Here is a 22751-nt window from a genome sequence, read left to right as displayed (position 1 = left end):
TTTTTTTTTTTAAGATTTTATTTATTTATTCATAGACACACACACAGAGAGGCAGAGACACAGACAGAGGGAGAAGCAGGCTCCATGCAGGGAGCCTGATGTGGGACTCAATCCCGGGTCCCCAGGATCACACCCCAGGATGCAGGCGGCGCCAAACCGCTGTGCCACCGGGGCTGCCCAGGTGATAGGTTTTGAAGCTGACTTGAATAGTAAATATCTGAGCTTACAGAGAGACACACAGGGCTTAAGAAAAGGGACTGTACCTCAAACCCTAGAAGAACTCATTTATGTTTCTATCTCCCATCCATAGGCACAAAACTGAGCTTGGGAATGAGGAAAGCAAGCTTTAGTAGTTGAATCATATTAGCCTTTAGTTTTTAGTTATTCTTGGGAGGTTGCTGTTACAAGTAGGCGAGATGTAGAGCTCATTTTTTTTGAGGTCTCTCTATCCTAATTGTTTTCCATCTTAACAGAATCACTCACGAAGCTTTTTAAAAGTCTCTTAGGCAGGCTTCACCTCACATCAGAATCTCTGTTTTTTAACCTTGCTCCAGGTGATTCCAAAGTACTGCAAGGTGGAAACAAATGCCCTCTCTTTAATCTCTGTGTCATTGTTTCTGAGTGGTGCTCAAAGTGTGGTCCTGACCAGCAACTTTAGTGGCATCTTGGAAATGGTTAGAACTGCAAATTTACATAAATAGGCTATACATATTCAAAGTATAAAATCTGAGACATTTGGCATATCTGTGTCACCCAGAAATATCATCACACTCAAAATAATGGACATATCTATTACTCTAAGGGATCCCTGGGTGGCGCAGCGGTTTGGCGCCTGCCTTTGGCCCAGGGCGCGATCCTGGAGACCCGGGATCGAGTCCCACGTCGGGCTCCCGGTGCATGGAGCCTGTTTCTCCCTCTGCCTGTGTCTCTGCCTCTCTCTCTCTCTATCATAAATAAATTTTAAAAATTAAAAAAAAAAAAAAGATTTTCTTGCACCATTTGGTAAACTCTACCTCTCTTCCCCTTCATCTCCAGGTAGACATTGCTCCACTTTCTGCCACATACATTATTTTTCATATTCTAGTACTTTATGCAGATGGAATCATGTAATGTTTACTTTTTAAAAATGAATACTTTTTGAGAAGTTTTAGCTTTAAGAAAATAATGAGCAAAAACGTACAGGAGTCTCCATATACTCCACCTAGACCCACCCAATTTCCCCTATTTTTGTCATCTTGCATTGGTGTGGCACATTTGTTTTAATTAATGAGCCCATATTGAGATATTATTATTAATGGGAGCCCATAGTTTACATTAGGGTTTACTCTTTGTGTTGTACATTATATGGGTTTTGACAGATGTCTAATGACATGTATCCACCATTGCAGTCTCATACAGAATAATAGTTTTACTTCCCTAAAAATCCTTAGTGCTCCACCTCTCACCCTCCTTCCCTTCCCATGACAACCACTGATACTTTTCCTGTTTCCAGGGTTCTACCTTCCCCAGAATGTCATATATGGAATTATGCAATCTGTAACCTTTTCAGATTGGCTTCTTTCACTTAGCAATATGCACTTAAGGTCCTCCATGGTTTTTCATGGCTTGATAGCACATTTCTTTTTATCACTGTGTATGAGTGTATCACAGTTTTATTATTCATTTACCTACTGAAAATCATCTTGATTGCTTCCGTGTTTTATTGATTATGAATAAAGCTGCTGTAAACATTCATGTGCAGGTGTTTGTGTGGACATAAGTTTTCAACTCCTTTGAATAAATACCACGGAGCATGATTGCTAGATCATATGGTAAGAGTATGTTTAGTTCTGTAAGTAACAGCTGACCTGTCTTCCAAAATAGCTGTACCATTTTGCTTTTACACCAGCAATGAATAATACTTCCTGTTGTTCCACATCCTCTCCAGTGTTTGGTGGTGTTATTGTTTTGGATTTAGGGCATTTTATAAGCGTATAGTAATATCTCATTGTCATTTTAATTTATGATTCACTAATGACATATGACATCAAGCATATTTTCATATGCTTATTTTCCATCTATATCTTCTTTGGTGAGTTGTTTGTTCATATCTTTTGCCCATTTTTAAAATTAAGTTGTATTTTTTTCCTTATTGTTGAATTTTAAGATTTTGGTTTTAAATTATCTGACATGCATTTTGCAAAGATTTCATTCTAGTCTCTGATTTGGCTTTTCATTCTTTTAATGTACTATTTTTGACTGGCTTCTTTCACTTAGCAAAGTTATTCTGAAACTCATCTTGTAGTTGTACATATCAGTAGGTCATTTTTTATTATAGAGTAGTATATCCATTGTATGAATATGGCATAATTTACTTATCAATAAGTATAATAATTTACTTATTATACTACTTATAGAGTAGTATATCCATTGTATGAATATGGCATAATTTACTTATCATAATTTACTTATCAATTACTTATCAATCATTTGTTAATGGATATTTTGGTTGTTTCCAATTTTTTTTACTGTTACAGATAAAGGTGCTATAATTCTCATGTACAAATTCTGTATGGACATATGCTTTCATCTTTCTTACATGAAGACCAATGAGCAGAATAGCTATGTCATATGGTAGGTATATGTTTAATTTTTCTTAAGAAACTGCCAACGGTTTTCCTGTGGTGATTGTATCATTTTACATTCTTACCAACAATGTGAGATGTTCCAGTTTCCCCACATCTTCACCAATGGCTGCTATGGTTAGTCCTCTTCTAATAAGTATACAGTACTACATGGTCTTAAGTACTATGACATGATCATTATGAAATCAAATGGTGAAGTTCCACTTCATTGTTTTTTTGCAGTATTTAGAGTAAGAGTAGAAATTGACATGAAAAAGATAAAAATAATTCCAATTTTATTGCCTTATGTTTATTTTGAGCAGTAGTTTCTAATTGGCTATCCAAAGACTCCTGGAAGTCCCCTCTCAGGGATCCACAGGTCAACACTCTTTTTGTGGCAACACCAGATGAATTTTGTGCAGTGGAACTTGCTGAAGCAACATAATGGTTAGTGGCATTGCTCTAGCAGGCTAGTAGAATGTATGCTTGTACATACTTGTGCTTTAAAAAAAATTCTCAGTTTTAATTTTGAATACGGTAAATATGGATACATGTGACCCACATACGCAATTGCTCTTTGGGATCCTCAGTGATTCTTAAAAATGTAAAGTGCTTCTGAGACCTAAAATCTAGACAAAAATTAAAGGAAGAAAAATGGTATAATGAAATGTGTGTGTGTGTGGGGGAAGTAGAGGCATTAAGACAAAGGAAGCAAATACTTTAACGTGTAAGAAATGGAATACTTTCCTTTTCTTTTTTTTTTTAAAGATTTTATTTATTTATTCATGAGAGACACAGAGAGATTGAGAAGCAGAGACACAGACAGAGGGAGAAGCAGGCTCCATGCAGGGAGCCTGACATAGGACTCCAACCCAGGTCTCCAGGATCACGCCCTGGGCTGAAGGTGGCGCTAAACTGCTGAGCCACCCAGGGATCCCTGAAATGGAATACTTTCAAAGTTCAAGGTTTATTATTTATTCTTCAACTGGGAAGGGAGAGAATATAAACACATCTTCACATGCTGTTGTTGGACCTAGAGATCTGGCCTTTATTCTGATGTTGGCAAATTTTTATTTCTGTAGTGCTAGATTTGCTGTCTCATTGCTTTATCCTGGGGTCATATTTAACCCACAGCCTCTTTCCACTGTGCCTGGTCAAATGGAGCATTTTTCAGAGTTTATGAGAAGCTGCCACTGGTTAACTTGCTTCCAGTGTGAAAATGTCACTGCAGGGACAGAGAACAGCTAAGGCTTGGTGCTAATGCCTCCTTTGTGTCTGAGAGCTTCAGTGGCTACTGGGCTCTTAGTGCCCTGGGAAAATGTAGATGTTGATAAAAAAGCAGTCACAATTGTTGGAGAGGATGCAGTGGTTTCCCATTCTCTGTGTCTATTGATGATACCATTAGTTGTCACTTCTTAGTTGGTTTAACATGAAGAGAGGGTTCTAGAATAAATAATTCAAACAATTCACCTCTTGTTTAGTATCATATAGTTATATGGTTAGTGGATGATCCCTGGAATTCCTACATTGGTAGGTAGTCTTTGACTCTGACACATTCCTTTCCTAAGTTTCTCATACAAGACTGAGATGACTTAGATTTACAAAGCAGTGAGGGTGGGGGATGTGTGGGGCAGTGCCTGGGTGGCTCAGTGATTAAACATCTGCTGGCTCAGGTCTTGATTCCTGGGTCCTGGGATTAAGTCCCATATCCTGCTCAGCGGGGAGTCTGCTTCTCCCTCTGCCTATGTCTCTGCCTCTCTCTCTGTGTCTCTCATGAGTAAATAAATAAAATCTTTTAAAAAACCGAAAAAACAGGGGATCCCTGGGTGGCTCAGCGGTTTGGTGCCTGCCTTTGGCCTGGGGTGCGATCCTGGGGTCCTGGGATCGAGTCTCGCGTCGGTCTCCCAGCATGGAGCCTGCTTCTCCCTCCTCCTGTGTCTCTGCCTCTCTCTCTCTCTCTCTCTCTCATGAATGAATGAATGAATGAATGAATAAATAAATAAATCTTAAAAAAAAAAAACAACAAAGCTATGGGAGGAGTAAATGATTTCAAAATTCTACTAACACAAATCATGGTAATGAATTCTTTAAATAATGCTACCTTAGGGATCCCTGAGTGGCGCAGCGGTTTGGCGCCTGCCTTTGGCTCAGGGTGGGATCCTGGAGATCCGGGATCGAGTCCCGCGTCGGGCTCCCGGTGCATGGAGCCTGCTTCTCCCTCTGCCTGTGTCTCTGCCTCTCTCTCTCTCTCACTGTGTGCCTATCATAAATAAATAAATAAATAAATTCTAACTAACTAAATAAATAATGCTACCTTAATGCTTTTTGTAAGTACCACCCCGGTTTCTTCTGCTATTTATAAAATTACTCTTTTAATGTTAAAAGTCTCCCTGGAGCACAAGTGTAAAGTATATAATGTTTAGGTAAATTAAATTAAGTCACATTCTTTTAAGACCATAATTAATGGCTTCTTATACTTCCTGCAGACCTCTAACTTGCTTTTACTCCAGCAGCTACAATATTCATTCTTCTTCATATTTATAAATAAAATATATTCTTTTCTCCTAAGGTTAATTTTAGACATTCAAATTAAAACAACTTAATGAGGTTTTTAAAAAGTTCTTTCAAAATAAATTAGCCATACATAAAAATATAATTTGCTGTTGTATATTTTTTCTAGTTGTTTGTTTTGTTTTTTGTCAAATAATTATGTTATTAAATATCAGTATTTTAGAATGAAAAATATATCCCTTAGCTCTAAGGGTATTTTTAAGCATTGAAATATAAGCGCCTCTCTGGACCTTGCCCAAGTGTTCTTCAAAATAAATTAGCTAAATACTTACAAATCTACAGGTTATTTCAGTTGTATCATAGCATAATTAAAGACTCAATTGTAAATAAGACTTAAGAAGAGACACTAGCAACATAAGAGAATATATAAGATTCTGAGAGGTAAGATTCAAGGTATAACTGTTGGTAGGTACTTTCCATCCCTATTTCCATTAAGATAAATTAAAATTACTAATATAGAATAGCATACTGAGCCATGCCAATAACCTGTACTGACTGTTCATTAGTCATCACCAGCAAAACCATGGCATTCTTATTTTAAATACAAGGTCACTGTTTATTCAGCGGATATTTTTGAGCTACCTCTATGTACATGATTATGTTATTAAGATAATTATATTTTCATGTTAGATCACAAATACAATTATACTATTATAGTTTTACAGGAACTTTGAATCTGTGGGGATGTCTTGAAATTTATACTCTCACACAAATTACTTAGGTAACTTTTCTATATGAGATTATTTGACTGCCATTTGGGAGTCAAAAGTATATTTTATTCATATGAATTACAAATCTGCTAGGTATGTGATCTTATTTTTACAAAATAAACAAAATCGTTGAACTTTAAAAAATGACATTAACATTTTCTTATTTTTTTAAACTGACAAAAACTATAAGCAGAAGACAGTATCAATATGTAATTAAAACATGAAAATATATTGTGATTGCTGAATAAACTGATTCTCAGAAAAAAGATTGAGGAGGATAAAGCAAAGTAAAAACTGAACTAACAGACTAACATGTTAAGATATGTGGAACTCCAAAATTGGGGGTGGCATGATCAGCTGTGCCTAGGTCTCCTGTACTGTATCTAATTTCATCTTTCTCTTGTAGCCAACAGCTGTTCACTGCTTATGTCTTCAGAGCACATAGATGAATTCCATAGGTTGTTTGATATGAGACTGTGTCACTTTTAGAAAGCATTTGCAGGAGGCAAGGGTGATAATACGGTTCAGGCAGCTCATGTGAGCACCTTTGTGAGGATATATCCCTGCAGGCCACGTCTGCCTTCCACTGACTACCCTAGAAATTCATCACAAAGCCCAAGGCTCATTTGTCTTTAGTGAGCTCCATCACTGTAAAGGAGGAATTCCTAAAGAAACTAAGATTGAGTCTGCTGTAGGTATTTTGTGCCCTGCAGGAGAGAGAGTAACAGAAGAGTGGGCCTGAGAGAAGACGTTGTTGGGATGAGGAGCTTCTTTCCTTTCAGATAGGAGAATGGAGAGCAGGGCACCCATGATGCGGAAGAGAAAGCCCCATCATCTTCCCTGTGCCTCACTTAAGGAGTAAAGCACACCAGAGCCTTCAGCATCCCAGCTGTTACTCAATCTCCTTTCTCCTTTTCAAGGACATATGATAGTGGTGTGGTAGCAATAGAAAAGGCTCACTAAATATTTGTGGAATGGATTTTAAATAGAAGTTTAGACTGCTTTAATACATACAGAAAAAAGAAATCATTGGCAAGCTTGTACACTTTACATTAGTTAAAAATTTACAAGCCATAACACTTTAGATTCTGATCATGAGCAGTAGGTCACACTGGCATAGTTCAGAGTCACTTGTAGAGAACTGAGCATATCAGAAGGATGCCAGTAACAGGATGGGAATCAAAGTAGAGGACTTAAGGATAAGCCAGATGGGGCAAGCAAACCAGGTGTTGGAACCAAGGAAAGGAATTGCAAGAATGAAACAAAAGCTGTTTTATGCTTGGTTGCCTTGATTTTCTTCTAGTTCTCTTCTGGAATTGATTTTCCAACCAGGTTCTGAAGGCATGAGGTTCTAGAGAGTGCTAAGGGGCCAATTCTATCTGTAGGTGTAACAGAATGCCAGAACTGCCTCACACTTGTTAGTAAGAGCTGCTCGTGCACATTTCTTCCCAAATCTGGGTTCCATGACCTCGCATTTAAATTGGCTGTAGCTGGACTGTTTTACACCAGAAATCACCAAATACTTCAAATAAGAGCTATCTCCTCAACTGGACAGTCAGTTGTTAATCATATACCAGCACACTGATAGATAAAGTTTTGGGCATCCATCCTATCAATAAAAGATTACATATAATGACAGAAGGTGGTGAAAGAGCCTTACTACACAAATTATCTATTTTCTTCTTTATTATTAGTTTTGTAAGTATGTTAATGTCAAATATGTTTGTAGTCAGTTTGTTCACATTTAATTAGCAACTCTAAGACACAAAGCAAGAGAGCTTTAAGGAGCGTATAAAACTCAGGATGAATGTTTGTTAGAGAAAAAGACTCATAGTACCTACTCAAAAGTAAGATATTTACATATTTTTTCCTTTACTGATTTCATGTTTAGCTCAATGCTCTCAAACTTCATTGTGCATACACATCATCTAGAGATCTTGTTAAATGCAGATTCTGATTCTGTGACTGTGGGATGAGCCTGTTATTTTGCATTTCTAACAAGCTCTTAGGTGATCATGCTGGTCTATGGAACATATTTTGACTAGCAAAGATTTAGCTGTTGTGGAAACCAAATAAAAGTAATAGACAGAAACAAATATATTTTTTAAAAAGTCTTATTTTTAAGAAGGTAAACTGGAGGAAAAATTATTTGATCTTTGAATTGAGTGTCTTTGAATTTGGGCTATTGGCACTTTTTTTTTTTTTTTTTGGCAGATGTTTGTTGACTTCACACAATACAGTAAAAGACTAAATGAGCTGGAAACATTAGAGATCCTAATTATACAACTCACTGACTACCCATAAGCCTGAACAATGGAAAGCATTCTGCGTGCTTTACTCATTTAACTTCATTTAAACCCTTCTTGGCATCTGAGTTGCATTAATGTGATAACTCTTGTGTAGCAATTAACAAAGTGTGGCAATTGTGAACATTTCTGGAGTTTGTCATATTGAATGGGAGTAGGCTCCGGGCATCTAATTCTTAGCTCATTTTCTAGGGTTGATCTGGCTTTATAGATGATTTATATACTTTTTCCATCTTCCTTTGACACAGGAAACCAACATCGAACAAATGAATTGTGGTTGTATCTTTCCACCAGACATTTTGTTTTGGAAGTCATTTCTAATGAATGACTTTCAAGCAGTTTTTTTTTTTTCTTTTTTGCTCTCTACGTTAGGAAACTCATTGAATCTTCAAGAAGACAATCACATTGTAGTCATATAAATGCACATCCAGCACTTCACAAAAGTCACAAAAGCCGAGTGTTCTCCATTGCCCTGAGCCTCATAAGCTCAAGCATATTGAAAAGCAAATGGTGAGCATGTTCTGCACAATACTGTATCCAGTACTAACAATGCTGGATATTGTGTCTATTCCATCCAGTGCCTCAGAATTAACTGTGTGGTTGGAAGAAGGCTTGAGATGAGAAAAAAGCATCATTTCCAAGCTTGGATGGTAGAGAATATATTACCCAGAGGAGTAGCAGATGGTTTTTCAGCACTGAAATGCAGCATCGTTTTTGTAACAACCCAACTGGTGTTTGGAAGTCTGATTTAAAGAAACTATCTTACCACCTTCAGGCATTGGAAAATCCCCAGATTTATTATTTCTATCTTTAGGAAGGCAGGGAATGGACTTTTTTCCTTCATACAAGCACATATTACAATGTTCTACACAGATTAACACTATCCTATCACAGAGAACCAAGTGTAGGAACATTCTAATTTTCTGCTGGATGTGTTAAGTGAGCCTAGATTATGGGTGCAAGAATAATTTTCTTGTAAAGTAACTTGACCTTACATTGCAAATGGGTTGGCTCTGGTGGATTCTCAATTCAAGTATCCTTCTGTTATAGAAAAATAAGTCTCCATTCCAAGCTCTGTGATCTGTTTATTCATTCATGGCTGAAATTTTCCTTCTTCCCATCTTACTATTTTTCATCATAATATATTAAAACAATTTTTTGACATTATTCTTGGTTGGATAAAGTCTTAGCCTCCATGTATAATCAGAAAATTCTGAGCAAAATGTACTTTCTAAAGCATACGTAAAGAAACCATAAAAATATTCCTTAAGACAACATAGAAAGAAGGAAAGACAGGAGATAGAAAGAGGGAGGGAAGAAACAAATAATGGAGGAGAAAGAAAGAAGGAAGTAAGAGAAAATGAAAGAATGTGTATACTGGGCTACCTATAGCATGAAATGAATTTTTAAAGCTTTTCATTGAAATCTGGATTCTTAAATCCTATTGTTATATTCAACATTGTCTTTTCCTTGATAACCTCACAGAAATTAACTCTATGATTTAGTAAGTTATCAGTCTCATATGTCAGGCACCATTATAAATTGTATATTAAGAATGCCCAAATTATCACGTGTTTACACTTCAGACTGGAAAAAAAAAAGAGATAGTGTATAAAGTTTCTGGAAACACAGGGGAAATCAATTGATTGCAGAGAAATCTCTAAGGATTGTCCAGCTCTGAACCAGATTGTCATTCACAGAGTAGGACATCATTATCCCATGAATATCCCTAAAAGTTCTCATGATAAATTCCAGCTCAGCAACTTCTTCTGTAATAACTTTGTGTTTCAAGAATCACCATTGCTACATTAATGGGAAAAATATCACTGTAAGAACAGTGATGTTTATATTAAGAAATATAAACACAGATGAAAATAGGAAAACTTTGCCTCAGCATTCAAGACTGTTCCATAGGGAACTTAATCGGTAGATAATTCACAACACTAAATAGGGATTTATGGCTAAGGATAGTTTGAGCATCCACTCCTGGGAAGCTCTCTAGGTTGTGGTTTGTGTGTTAAGTGCTAAGTGGTTCTTCCTGCATCGTAGGCTACCAAATAATCTAGCAAGAAGAATTTGTTCATCAGTGTAGATGGCTGGTTCTGGCACAGTTTATCAATTCACCATGGAGAAGCCTGATTTTGTGCCTTGGATGAGTGCAAATATTGGGTCCTTGTAGTCAGTTTCCTGTGTTTGTCTTAACCTACCTAACATCTGTCACCAAGCTTACCAAGATAAGCTCTTCTTTGCTTTCATAGTAATTTTACTTTATTTCTTCCCTGTGAGTGAAGCAGTGGTGATGAGATTTCTTTATCATTAAGCTTACATAAAGAAAAGACCTTTCTTATGAGGTCTCTCTTCTTTTCATTAAGGTAGAAACCTCAATTTCCTCTACTTCCTGGTGACATTTTGGGGGATGTGCTGGGGTCATCTCTATTACAAAACTATTCAAATCACAATTAACTTTTTAAAATTCAGGATTCCTCACATGATTTTTTTTCTGCCTTAGTGCTAAAAAAATAAAGAAAGTCAATTTTTAACATTACCCATATCTTCAAAAGATGAATGCAGGTAAATGGTCTTTGTTTCCTTAACAACAATAACAAAAGCATCAAACCTGAGTTCTCAATTCTAATTGAAAAACAGTTCTACATTAGGTTGAATCCTTCTGTTGGCTCTAACCAAAGAAATAGGTAACTGTTACTCCCAAATCATTCAGGTTTATTCTTATAGCCAAAGGGACATTAAAAAAAAATCTTTTACTTAAATAGTTTTTTTTTTTTTTACTTAAATAGTTTTAATGATGCCTGTGTAGCTCAATCATTTAAGTGTCTGCCTTCTACTTGGTCATAATCCTGGGGTCCTGTGATCAAGCCCCAAATCTGTCTCCCTGCTCATCAGGGAGCCTGTTTCTCCCTCTTTATCTGTTGCTTGCCCTGCTGTACGCTCTCTCTCTCTCTCTAATAAATAAAATATTTTTAAGAAAATAGTTTTAGATATACAGGAAAGTTGTAAAGCTTTTCCATGCTTTTCTATAGTCCTGAGACTGAGTAGCTAATCTTTTTATGAAGTTGATATCATACTGGCAATATATTATGCCAGTAAATTTAGTAGAGGTTTTCCTTTTAATTATTTGTTATGAAAAATGATTGTACGCACAATGAAAAGCTCTAGTACCTTAGGCTGCAATGAACCCAGTTGGCTCATATAATTATTACATAAAAGGTATTGTTGGGACACCTGAGTGGCTCAGCCGTTGAGTGCCTGCCTTTGGCCTAGGTCATGATCCTGGAGTCCCAGAATTGAGTCCCACATTGGGCTCCTTGCATGGAGCCTGCTTCTCTCTCTGCCTGTGTGTCTCTGCCTCTCTCTCTCTCTCTCTCTCTGTGTGTGTGTGTGTGTCTCTCATTCATAAATAAATAAAAAAATAAATAAATAAATAAAATCTTTAAAAGAAAGCATTGTTAACACAATGGCCTCCAGATATTAAAAAGTTTTTCATTGATTTCATCTAGGAAATTATGATAATACCTATTTTGAAATAATGTTTTAGTAAGAAATATTTTATAAATTTCAGCCTTTATAATATCATTATGAAGTAGTTGCCATTTAAAAAGTAAAATTCTTAAAACTTTTCCCTTGATGGAATATGATTAGGAGATTAGCTTTTACAGTGTAAAAAGCAAACCTGATAATATGGCTCATTTCGATAATATGGCTCCTATTCCTCATGAAATATAACTGTGAACTCTGGAAATAATACAAGAGACAGCCAAAGGAGAGTCTGAAAAGTAGAAAGAAAACAAACTGGTTAGGAACTATAGGGCTAGAAGAATAATATAGCAGTAGGACATCTTATGGCCATTCACTCAATAACAGAAGACAACCCAGGTTTTATGTTTTCTCTTCCCCAAGCTAGCCATGACAACAAATGCCCAGCCCAGGATTATTCTTCTCCATGAGCTGGAAAATGCCTTTCCCAACCTAAAGTAACTGGGTAGCCAGGTTCACTGCTGGGGGATACCTGTTACAAGTATGTACCTTGGGAATCATTCTTAGTCCTGTCAAAGCTAGAAAATTCCTCCTTGTGCTTAGAGACATTGGACAGACAGTTGACACTGATGCCAGCTGACATCAGGGATGTGCAGCCTGGGATAGGTTTTGTTTCTCTCTTTCACCACCTCTAGGATTTCTGGCCTAAGGAGGCACCTTTTGCACCTCAGGCTGAATCATCAGGGATCACTGAGAGCCCCAACAGTATCCAATCAGACTAAAAGAGAATTAAAGAGCCTCAGAAAATGATATTGTCATTGGATTCACAGTCCACAAAAATAGTCCTGGACCTGTGCGAAGTGTACCAAAAAATAATAATAATAATAAATAGGACTTAAGAGCCTGTCTACATTAATGCCAAAATATTCAAGGTATAATAGAAAATAATCTGGCATCTAGTAATTTCAACATGAATGAGAAAAGACAATCAATTCATGCAATACCAATATGAATTAGATGTTGGATTTATCTAGCAAGGATTTGAAAGCAGCCATGATAAAAATGCTTCAACCAGGAATTACAAATATCCGGGAAACACGGGGTCCATCAAAAGATGAATGGATAAAGAAGATGTGGCTTATGTATACAATGGAATATTACTCAGCCATTAGAAATGACAAATACCCACCATTTGCTTCAACGTGGATGGAACTGGAGGGTATTATGCTGAGTGAAATAAGTCAATCAGAGAAGGACAAACATTATATGGTCTCATTCATTTGGGGAATATAAATAATAGTGAAAGGGAATAGAAGGGAAGGGAGAAGAAATGGGTAGGAAATATCAGAAAGGGAGACAGAACATGAAGACTCCTAACACTGGGCAACAAACTAGGGTGGTGGAAGGGGAGGAGGGCGGGGGGTGGGAGGTGAATGGGTGACGGGCACTGGGGGGGCACTTGACGGGATGAGCACTGGGTGTTATTTTGTATGTTGGCAAATTGAACACCAATAAAAAATAAATTTATTATTAAAAAAAATATCCGGGAAACAAATAATAGAAAAACAGGGGAAAAAAAACCAACTATAGAAGAATCCCATCTAGGGCAGCCCTGGTGGTGCAGTGGTTTAGTGATGCCTGCAGCCTGGGGTGTGATCCTGGAGACCTGGGATCAAGTCCCATGTCAGGCTCCCTGCATGGAGCCTGCTTCTCCCTCTGCCTGTGTCTCTGCCTCTCTCTCTCTGTGTCTCTCATGAATAAAGAAATAAAATCTTAAAAAAAAAGAAAAATCCCATCTAGAAATGGAAGTTGTTAAAAAAATAATTAACCGACTGGAAAATGAGAGCTGAAAAATAGGATAACAGATTAAAAACTCAAAACATGGGCTCATGAACAGAGAGGAGATGATGAATGAGTGAGTGACCTTGAGGACAAATGATAAAATTTACTCACTCTGAACAATAGAGAGAAATGGACTGGGAAAAAATGAACAGAATCTCAGGAAACTGTAGGGTAATTAAAAACAGATTTAAGGGATCCCTGGGTGGCGCAGCGGTTTAGCGCCTGCCTTTGGCCCAGGGCGCGATCCTGGAGACCCGGGATCGAATCCCACGTCGGGCTCCCGGTGCATGGAGCCTGCTTCTCCCTCTGCCTGTGTCTCTGCGCCTCTCTCTCTCTCTCTCTCTCTCTCTCTGACTATCATAAATAAATAAAAATTAAAAAAAAAACAACAGATTTAACCTTTATGGTGATGTTCTAGTAGGAGAGGAGAAAGAGGCTGATGCTGAAAGAGTATTTGAAGAAATGAGGGCTAAAACCTTTCCAGATTTGCACAGAAGCATATAGATTCAAGAAGTTGTATAAACCCAGCAGGGTAGATGAACTTGAAGAAATTCATACCAAGACACATAATTATGAAACTTCTAAATACAAAGAAAATCTTGAGAGCAGTGGGAGAGAAACAACATATTACCTGTAAGAATACACCAGTTCAGATGACAGCAGGGTTCTCATTTGAAACCATGGAGACCAGAAGGACATGACTGCATTTTTCAAGTGCTGAAAGTAATGAACTGTCAACTGCAAATTCTATAGCCAGTGAAACTATCCTTTGGGAAGAAGAGGAGATGGATACATTCTAAGATGAAGGAAAATTCAAAGGATTTTAACCTAGCAGACCTACCCTTCAAGAATGACAGGGGGTCCTGGCTGTTTCAGTTGGTTAAGTCTGACTCTTGATTTTGGCTCAGGTCCTGATCTCAGCATCCTAAGATTCAGCTCTGCTTGGGTTCTGCACTCAGCAAGAAGTTGGCTTGAAGATCCTCTCCTTCTCTCTCTTCCTCTGCTTATGTGTTCTCCCTCTAATAAATAAGTAAATAAATCTTTTAAAAAACATGTCAGTACCAGTAGATTATGATTTTATATATGTATGCATATATGCATGCATGCTTGCATACATGTATGTATGTATGTATGTATGTATATTCCAGAGAAACCACTAAGGAACTGTACAAAGTGATACATCCAACAACACTATGAATGGATGAATGAATGAATGAATGAATGAATGTTCAGGCAACCCACAAAAAGTCAAGCTGAGTGCAAAAAAACCCCTCCAATCCCAATGGTAACAAACCATATGATTGCATTTATATAACATTCCTGAAATGATAAAGTTATAGAGATGAAAAGCAGATGAATAGTTCCAGGGTTTAGAAATTAGAATATCAGTGTAGAGAGAGAGGGTGTGGTTATGAAAGGGCAACACAAAGGATCCTCATGGTGATAGAACAGGGATCTCTGTGTATTATTTGTTATAAGAATTTATAATAACTTCTAAGGTATAAGCTGAGATTTAAAAATATGTATATACACATATAAAGCACATAACTCTTGAGAAAATGCTTTATACAGGATCTAATTCTTAAAATAATGTATTGATTGTCTTCAGAAATTATTTTAATTGTTAGAAAAACAAGTTTTGATGGACACCATATCCATTAAGATGCCATTTATGTCATCATGTTTAGGTAATTTTATACATTTTTGTGGATAGAGACATAAGTGATTAGAGGATAAAGATGTATATATTAGTAAGATATGCACCAGTTTTGGTATAATGCCTACTTTAAGGAATTTAAATTATATATATATAGGGGATAATTGGAAAAGTTAGGTATGGTAAAGCCTTAGTTGTATTTGTGATTTTTTTCCTTTACAAAAAATAAAGCTGAAAGAAGAAATACTAAAATGCTATTAGTTAGGTCTCATACATGCTCTGTTATATATACTTCCAGAAATATTTCAAAATTAAAAATGCTTTCAAGGAACACAAATGAATAAATTTGATAAATTACAGTGTTCTTGTAATCTTGGTTAGATAGTGTACATAATGGAACCATTTGGGTTTTTAAAAGTGACTTTAGTTTAAAAACAAACTTTATTTCTCCTACATGAAATAATTGCAATGAGAAAGCATTTCAACTAGAGCTACATGAAACACCTTGGGGGTATAACATTTTTTTTCCTATATTATAATGGGATTAGATTAGTTAGAACAAAATTAATTCTAAAGAAATGTGACACTAAGGAACTTGAATCAATCCCTTATTTAGTGTGCACATTCAGCTTTTAAGCAGGATTTGAAGCAAATTATAAATTGAACAAAACAATCCGCAAAATAGTACAATTCAGGATAAAAAGCAAGTAAATGTGTAATGGAAACAAAGAGATTAAGTACAAGAAGCACCACAAATCTGAAAAAAGTAATTACTTTTATTGAGTACTATATTTGAATCTAAGTCTCTAGATGGCTGAGCTAAAAATCTATTAGATTGTGTAGTTTTTGTTGCCAAATGAGATTAGATGACTACATTGTTCATACAATTTATCCTTGAAATTTAACTCATTTGGGGTTCATAGTGTACCAAGTAGTAGTTCTAGCTCCAAATATTTCCCTCTTTTGTCTTTCTTAAATCAGACTTACTTTGCTCCAAGGCACCCACTGACAATCTGGTAGGAAAGTCAGTCTTAGCCATTTTGGAGGTTCCCTTCCAGGCTATACACGATTTTACAAGTCTTCTGGCCTCTTGAGTTGGGAAGGGGCCAGGTGTTTCATCAGTGGTGTTTACCAGATTTATCATAAAATTCTTGTCCTTTGGAGCTTGGAAGTCCCATCCTGTTTCCTGAGCTCTGCTGCTCCGTTGAGCCCCAAGGTCCCTCTCACGCTGCACCCTCCAGTCTTGAGCCCTGAGTCTGCAGCCATTTCCACGCTCTCTGCCCTAAGTTCAAGGAGACATTTGTCCCACTTTCCTTAGACTCATGCCCTCGGCTGAGCTGTTATCCTGCACTGTTCGCTGCATCTCCCTGCATGTCCCCCTCCTCTGCAAGCAAGGGGCATCCTCACACATGGGCCTTGGGAAGTCTATCTATCTTTGCTGGAATGAGAGTGGAGAAAGGAAATTCTAGTAACTTCTTCTCTCTTAGTATGCGTACAACAATCATTTTCCAAACCAAGATTTAGGAGAGGAAAGAAACTCTATCTTATTGCAGCTGTCTGAAATCCTCCACTAATGCAACTGGTTACAGTTCCATAAAAAGAAGACAACCAGTTTTGCAGTGATCCTTGGACAAACACATCACAAACTTATATGTGGAACCTAAAATGAAGCATTATTAAGGATAGTTGACTGGATTGCTTTTTAACTTTTATAGTTTTAAGAAATGTAAAAACAAATCTTAAAAAAAAAAAAACAAACAAACAAAAAACAAATCTTTTCCTGTCAACATGTAGGAGGAACGACAGGCAGGAGGAAGACATACTCGTTAACGAGGAACTGTGAGACTAAATTAATTTGAATTCTGAAGTGGATATATGAGAGTACTTTATAAGAAAAATGAGGAAGTTCTGTATTGACAGGTAGAAAGTGATAAAGAGCAAGCTAAAGAAGAAGGGGAAGAGGAAAACATAGGCATAAGATTCTAACTCTGATTTTACATGTGAAGTGGGGAAAGTAATGCAAGGAGAGCATAGACAGAACTATCAAGAGAATAAGTGTTTCTAAGAAGGATTCTTTTGAATGGAATTGGAGACTTCTAATAAAGTTGTACTTTTGCCTTGGTAGGAAAGTATTCCTTTGTTTCAGAAGGCAGCTAAGAGAATCTTCATCCAAGGAAGGGGTAACTTCACACTAACAGAACAATTTCCTCAAAACTGATTTTTTGCATGTCCATATATTTAGTTAAGTGAAAACAAACATTTAAGCAAAATAATTTAGTGATTGGACTTGTCTACAAAGAGAAAAAAAGAATCAATTCAGGTGTAAAAATAAGATGAAATCAGAAAGGGAGACAAACTGTAAGAGATTCTTAATCATAGGAAAGATAACTGAGGGTCCCTGGAGGGGAAGAGCAGGGGGTATTGGATAACTGGGTGATAGGCATTAAGGAGGGCAAGTGATTTGATGAGCACTCGGTGTTACATAAGACTGATGAATCACTGAACTTTACCTCTGAAACCAATTATATATTATATGTTAATTAATTGAATTTTAAATTTATTTTTTTTTGAATTTTAAATTTAAAAAGATACTGATTCCAGGAGCTGCCCCAGCGTTTGGCTCTCATACTCCAGATCAATACAATATGCCTCTCCTTTGATGATAACTTCACCGAGACATCTGTTCTGTGAACCCAAAGAAGCTTGACTTTGCCTTAATATAAAGCAAGTTTGGTCAAAATGATTTTATCTATCTATAATTGTTATCTATATGATTCACCATACTTTTTACTGTTTTTGAAAATGTACTCCTAAAATGTAAGAGTTGCAATCATTAAAGATACTTTAAAAGAAAAAAAAAAAACCAATCAGTTCAGAACATCAGCCATTGTCTATATCAGAAGTTACTATTGATGAACCTTTTCTGTGAGTGGCCAGGTAGTAAATACTTCAGGTTTTGCCAGCCACAGGGTCTCTGTCGCAACTACGGTGCCATTTTAGGCCAAAAGCAGCCTAGAAAAATCCATAAAGAGAAACATGTGGCTGTTTTCCATTCATACAAGCGAATGCTGGTTTTGGCCCATGGACCAGTAGTAGTAGGCTAACATCTGAACTGAAATGTCATGGAGCCTGGGAGATTGGCTAATGATTATTGCTTTGGAAGCAGTTTACCAGGGTTACCAGGGATGCTATATGAAAAAGACATAGGTTCAGAAGCTCAGGAAGTATAAGTTGTTGGTGAATTCACATTTGTAAACAAAAAACAGATATTATGTTTTGCCTATATGCTTTGCCTATATGCTTATGCATATATGCCTATATGCTTCTAAACAAGTACAGTTCTTCAATAATGCAAATGCCTTATCTAGGCCTGTACTTTTAAAAAACTGAAGTGCTTAATGGTATGTACTTTTCCCACTGTGTACAGGTATGGTTTTAATTTCACATTAAAAACAACATCTCTGGGGATCCCTGGGTGGGTCAGTGGTTTAGCGCCTGCCTTTGGCCCAGGGCGCGATCCTGGAGTCCCGGATCGAGTCCCGTGTCGGGCTCCTGGCATGGAGCCTGCTTCTCCCTCCTCCTGTGTCTCTGCCTCTCTGTCTCTCTCTGTGTCTATCATGATTAAATAAATAAATCTTTTAAAAAAAAATTTAAAAACAACACCTCTTTTACTTGTTTCTTGTTATTTTCAGCTCTCAAATACTAAAATGTACTTTATTCATTTTTCCTCTTCATAAAAAAATCACATTCATTAAAAGACACAGTGAAAACTGAATTGGGAAAGAGAGGAAATAAATAGTCTCAAAAGTAGAATTAATCAAGGAGTTCAAAGCACAAGAGTGTGGAACTGCCTAAGAGTCATAATTTTAAATGAAAAAATGTATATGTGCCCGTATGCATTTATTTAATGATTTATTAAAGCCCTACTGTGTACAAAAGTATGTGATAACCACTGAAAAGGGCTTACCAAATATAAAGATAAGTCAAGATTCTTTCCTTTGAAGGGGGTAAACAACTGCATTGATTATAGTTGAAACTGATAGATGTAAAGCAACATTTTGAAACTTAGTTTCTCTTCATATAAATGCTGGGCATTCAGCTGTTGACCTAGGGGAGTTTAGCCTAAAATAATTCAGCCAAGCCTCTTTTTTTCTGGGAGTATTCAAGGATGAGCATCTTTTCTAATTCCAGTGAAACCTGTTGGTGAATATTACACTAAATTCCCCCAATTCTCTTTCTCCCCATTTTTCTCCTCCATCATATTTATTTTTATTTTTTTATTTACTTATTCATGAGAGACACACAGAGAGAGGCAGAGACATAGGCAGAGGAAGAAGCAGGCTCCCTGTGGGGAGCTTGATGTGGGACTCGATTCCAGGACCCTGGGATCATGCCCTGAGCCAAAGGCAGATGCTCAACCACTGAGCCACCCAGGTGCCTATTTTTTTAATTGTTAGAGGTTTTATTTATTTATTTACAGAGAGAGAGAAAAAGCAGGGGGAGTAGCAGGCAGAGGGAGAGGCTTCCCGTGGAGTGGGTCCAGGGATCATGACCTGAGCGGGAGGGAGATGTTTAACCAAACTTAACCAACTAAGATACCCAGACACCCTCCCCACCATTTTTAATAGCTAACACCATTCTGCTACAGTGCAGCCATATACTCAGTCTTATTCATGCTATATTTTTATTTTTCCCCACCAAAACAGATAGCAGTGGGAATCATGACCAAAAGAAATGTATCAATCTTCTATAGCTTAATAAGTGTTTTGGAGTGGGGAAAGTAGAATAGTTAATTGATTCTATTAGATAGAGTATTTGACAATCTTAACAGTATGGAGACTCCAAATCTACCCATTTTTTTTACTTTTGAATATTTGTCAGGGGTCAGAGAATGGGTATCATAGAAGAATTATAGCCACTTGTCTTGGGTTCTTCATGTATGGCTTTAAATAAATAAAAATTTCAAACATAAATTTTCTGCTTTTTTCATTATCACAGAATGTGTCAAATTGATGTACTCCCCCCACTTCTAATGTGAGGACCAGAGATGAGGTGCTAATTAGGTTTGGGGTGAAAGTGAGTGATGGTATATGTTATGGGTTGAATTGTATCCTATAAAAAGATGCATTGAAGTTCTAACCCCCAGGACTTCAGAATGTGGCCCTATTTGGAAATAGGGTCTTTATAGAGATAATTTAAAATGAAGTCATTAAGATGGGACCTAATCCAATTTGACTGGTGCCCTTATGAAAAGGGGAAATTTGGTCACAGAGATAGACCTGCACAGAGGGAAGACTATGTGAAGAGACTCAGGGTGAATGCCACATGAAGATGAAAACAGAGATCAGACTGGGATGCTAAGTCTGCAAGCCAAGGAATGGCAGGGATTTGCTGGCAAACCTAGATGCTAGGAGGAGATGTGGCAGGGATTCCACCTCCCAGCCCTTAGAAGGACTATCTGTACATGCCAGCACCTTGATCTAGGGCTTCTAGCCTGCAGAGCTGGGTGACAATACGATTCTGTTGGTTAAGCCACTCAACTTGTGGCACTTTGTTTGTTATGGCAGCCTTTGGAGACTAATACAACACAGGAATGTGGAAATGAGAGAGAGATCAAAGATAACGAACAAGCCAAGAATATGTTTTATTATGTACAATTCACTACAATTTTAAAAGGTTATTATCTTAACAGGACCACTGAGTATGTTTCCCAATGAAAAGGGATCACTTAATATGTTGAAAACCTAGAGGAAGGAGTAAACCTTATTTTAGGAGGACATCTGTCCATTTTCGTCTTGGCAGAGATGAACACTATCCTATCTGGTACTTGGTCATCAGTCCCTGCAGATCACTCATTAGCTCTATACTCTTCTTCTAGCAAGACTTGTACAAGTCCATATCCCTGACAATAACTTTCTCTTCTCTCTGGGTTGCAAGGAATAATTAATATGTTTTCAATCCACTTGGGGTTATGGGCTTTTGATTAGGCCTATCAAAAATCCTTCACTGCCTCCTTAAATTATGAAGATGTATGAGCATCATTTAACTGCCAAGGGGCAAACCTGGGACACTGTTTCAGGCTGTTTCCTAGACTCATTACCTGGACCTTTTAACTCTTACTGTTTTGTCACAAGGAGTGAGACTTTGTGTTTAGGGGTGGGACTCCATAATCTAACTGCTTTCTTGGTTTCTACTTGGTTATAAACCTATGTGACTTTCCTAATTCTTTGTACTACCTTCTTCTTCTTGAAATTTGGGTACTTGACCAAGCCACTGAGGAGGTTTTTCAGGTTTTAGGGAACAGGCTCTTCTTGGGGGCACATTGACTGAGATCTTACTTTGTAGATTTCCCATTGACTCACTTCTTCAGCTCACTTGAGGGACATATGCCCAGATGGTGAGTGAATAGTTTTGATCTTAAATGTGTCATCTGCCAAAACTAATGCATATTTATCCTGATCAAGGCTGTTAAAATGCAAAATAAAATAATTTGACTTTTTATTCTTTGCACTGTGCTGTGCATTTTTCCTCTGAGACATGGACATAGAACATTAAAGCAGTTGTCTGTGTACAGGGAGAGCTACTGGTTAACAAGAAATATAAGCAATGAAACACAATATTTTAAGCTCTACGGAAAGGTTGTCAGAGCAATTTGGACCTGTCATACTGCTTAGGACAACCAACATGTTACATAAAATATATTTAAAAATTCTTGGGCAGCCAGGTGGCTCAGCTGTTTAGCGCCGATTTTGGCCCAGGGCGTGATCCTGGAGACCCAGGATCAAGTCCCGTGTCGGGCTCCCTGCATGGAGCCTGCTTCTCCCTCTGCCTGTGTCTCTGCCTCTCTGTCTCTCTCTCTCTCTCTATGTCTCTCGTGAATAAATAAAATCTTTTAAAAAATTCTTAAAAGTATTAACGAATTAAGGATACAGTGAGGATGTTCTAAACTAAAATCTTGGAGAGGATAAGAACTCAGATAGATTAGCTTAGCACATAAAGCTGCTTTGGCTAATGGGTTTTGTTTTATTTTGTTTAAATCCAAAAATGACCTGTCAAACTCAACTACTTTGGCAACTTCATGGGGTTAGGAGGGATCAAAAGTACATACCTATGGCCCAGCAAATGTAGAGACACCGGTAAAGCCACTTTCACTTCAAGCAGAGACCCCAAAAGCTATACCCTAGGATATGGGTAGACTTTGGAAATAAACTTGCAGCCTGGTTTTTACATTATCTAGGTGATCTAGGGAATCTCTGTTGATTAAAGTCATCCCAGACTAGTGGAACCCTTAACACCTTGCCAAGCAAAACAAAACAGAACCTGTTTGGAGGGATTTGTCATCATCTCATGCCTCAAATTATTCCTATGAATAATTTTTACAATAAAATGTCCAAGACACAGTCAAAGGTAATGAGACACTCAAAGGAATAAGACACCATGAATAATAACCAGCAGAAACTGCAGAGAATGGAAAGATTCACAAAGACTTTAGATATTTGAGACTGTCAGGCTCAGACTGCTTACTATGCTCAAAGAACAAAAGCCAAAGTTATAAATAAAACAGGAAATT

At 37.3% G+C, this 22751-nt stretch overlaps 1 protein-coding gene across 20 annotated transcripts in view; it reads left to right on the top strand.

The window, feature by feature from the left end:
• The window catches only part of RBMS3 (RNA binding motif single stranded interacting protein 3), a 1727904-nt gene that overhangs the window by 810825 nt on the left and 894328 nt on the right, over positions 1-22751 (top strand). Inside the window, exon 1 of one of the 20 annotated variants that reach the window (XM_041733615.1) lies at positions 2548-2613. The exons of the other annotated variants lie outside the window; for them this stretch is intronic. Coding sequence (XP_041589549.1) covers positions 2611-2613 — 3 coding nt within the window. The 5' untranslated portion in view covers positions 2548-2610. Of the gene's footprint in view, positions 1-2547; positions 2614-22751 lie in introns of those variants that run through there. 20 annotated transcript variants of the gene reach the window in all.

This window comes from Vulpes lagopus, chromosome 19, assembly GCF_018345385.1.
Source record: "Vulpes lagopus strain Blue_001 chromosome 19, ASM1834538v1, whole genome shotgun sequence".
NCBI lineage: Eukaryota > Metazoa > Chordata > Mammalia > Carnivora > Canidae > Vulpes > Vulpes lagopus.
Note: the sequence above shows the minus strand (reverse complement) of the source record. Positions and strands in the feature narration are given on the sequence as shown.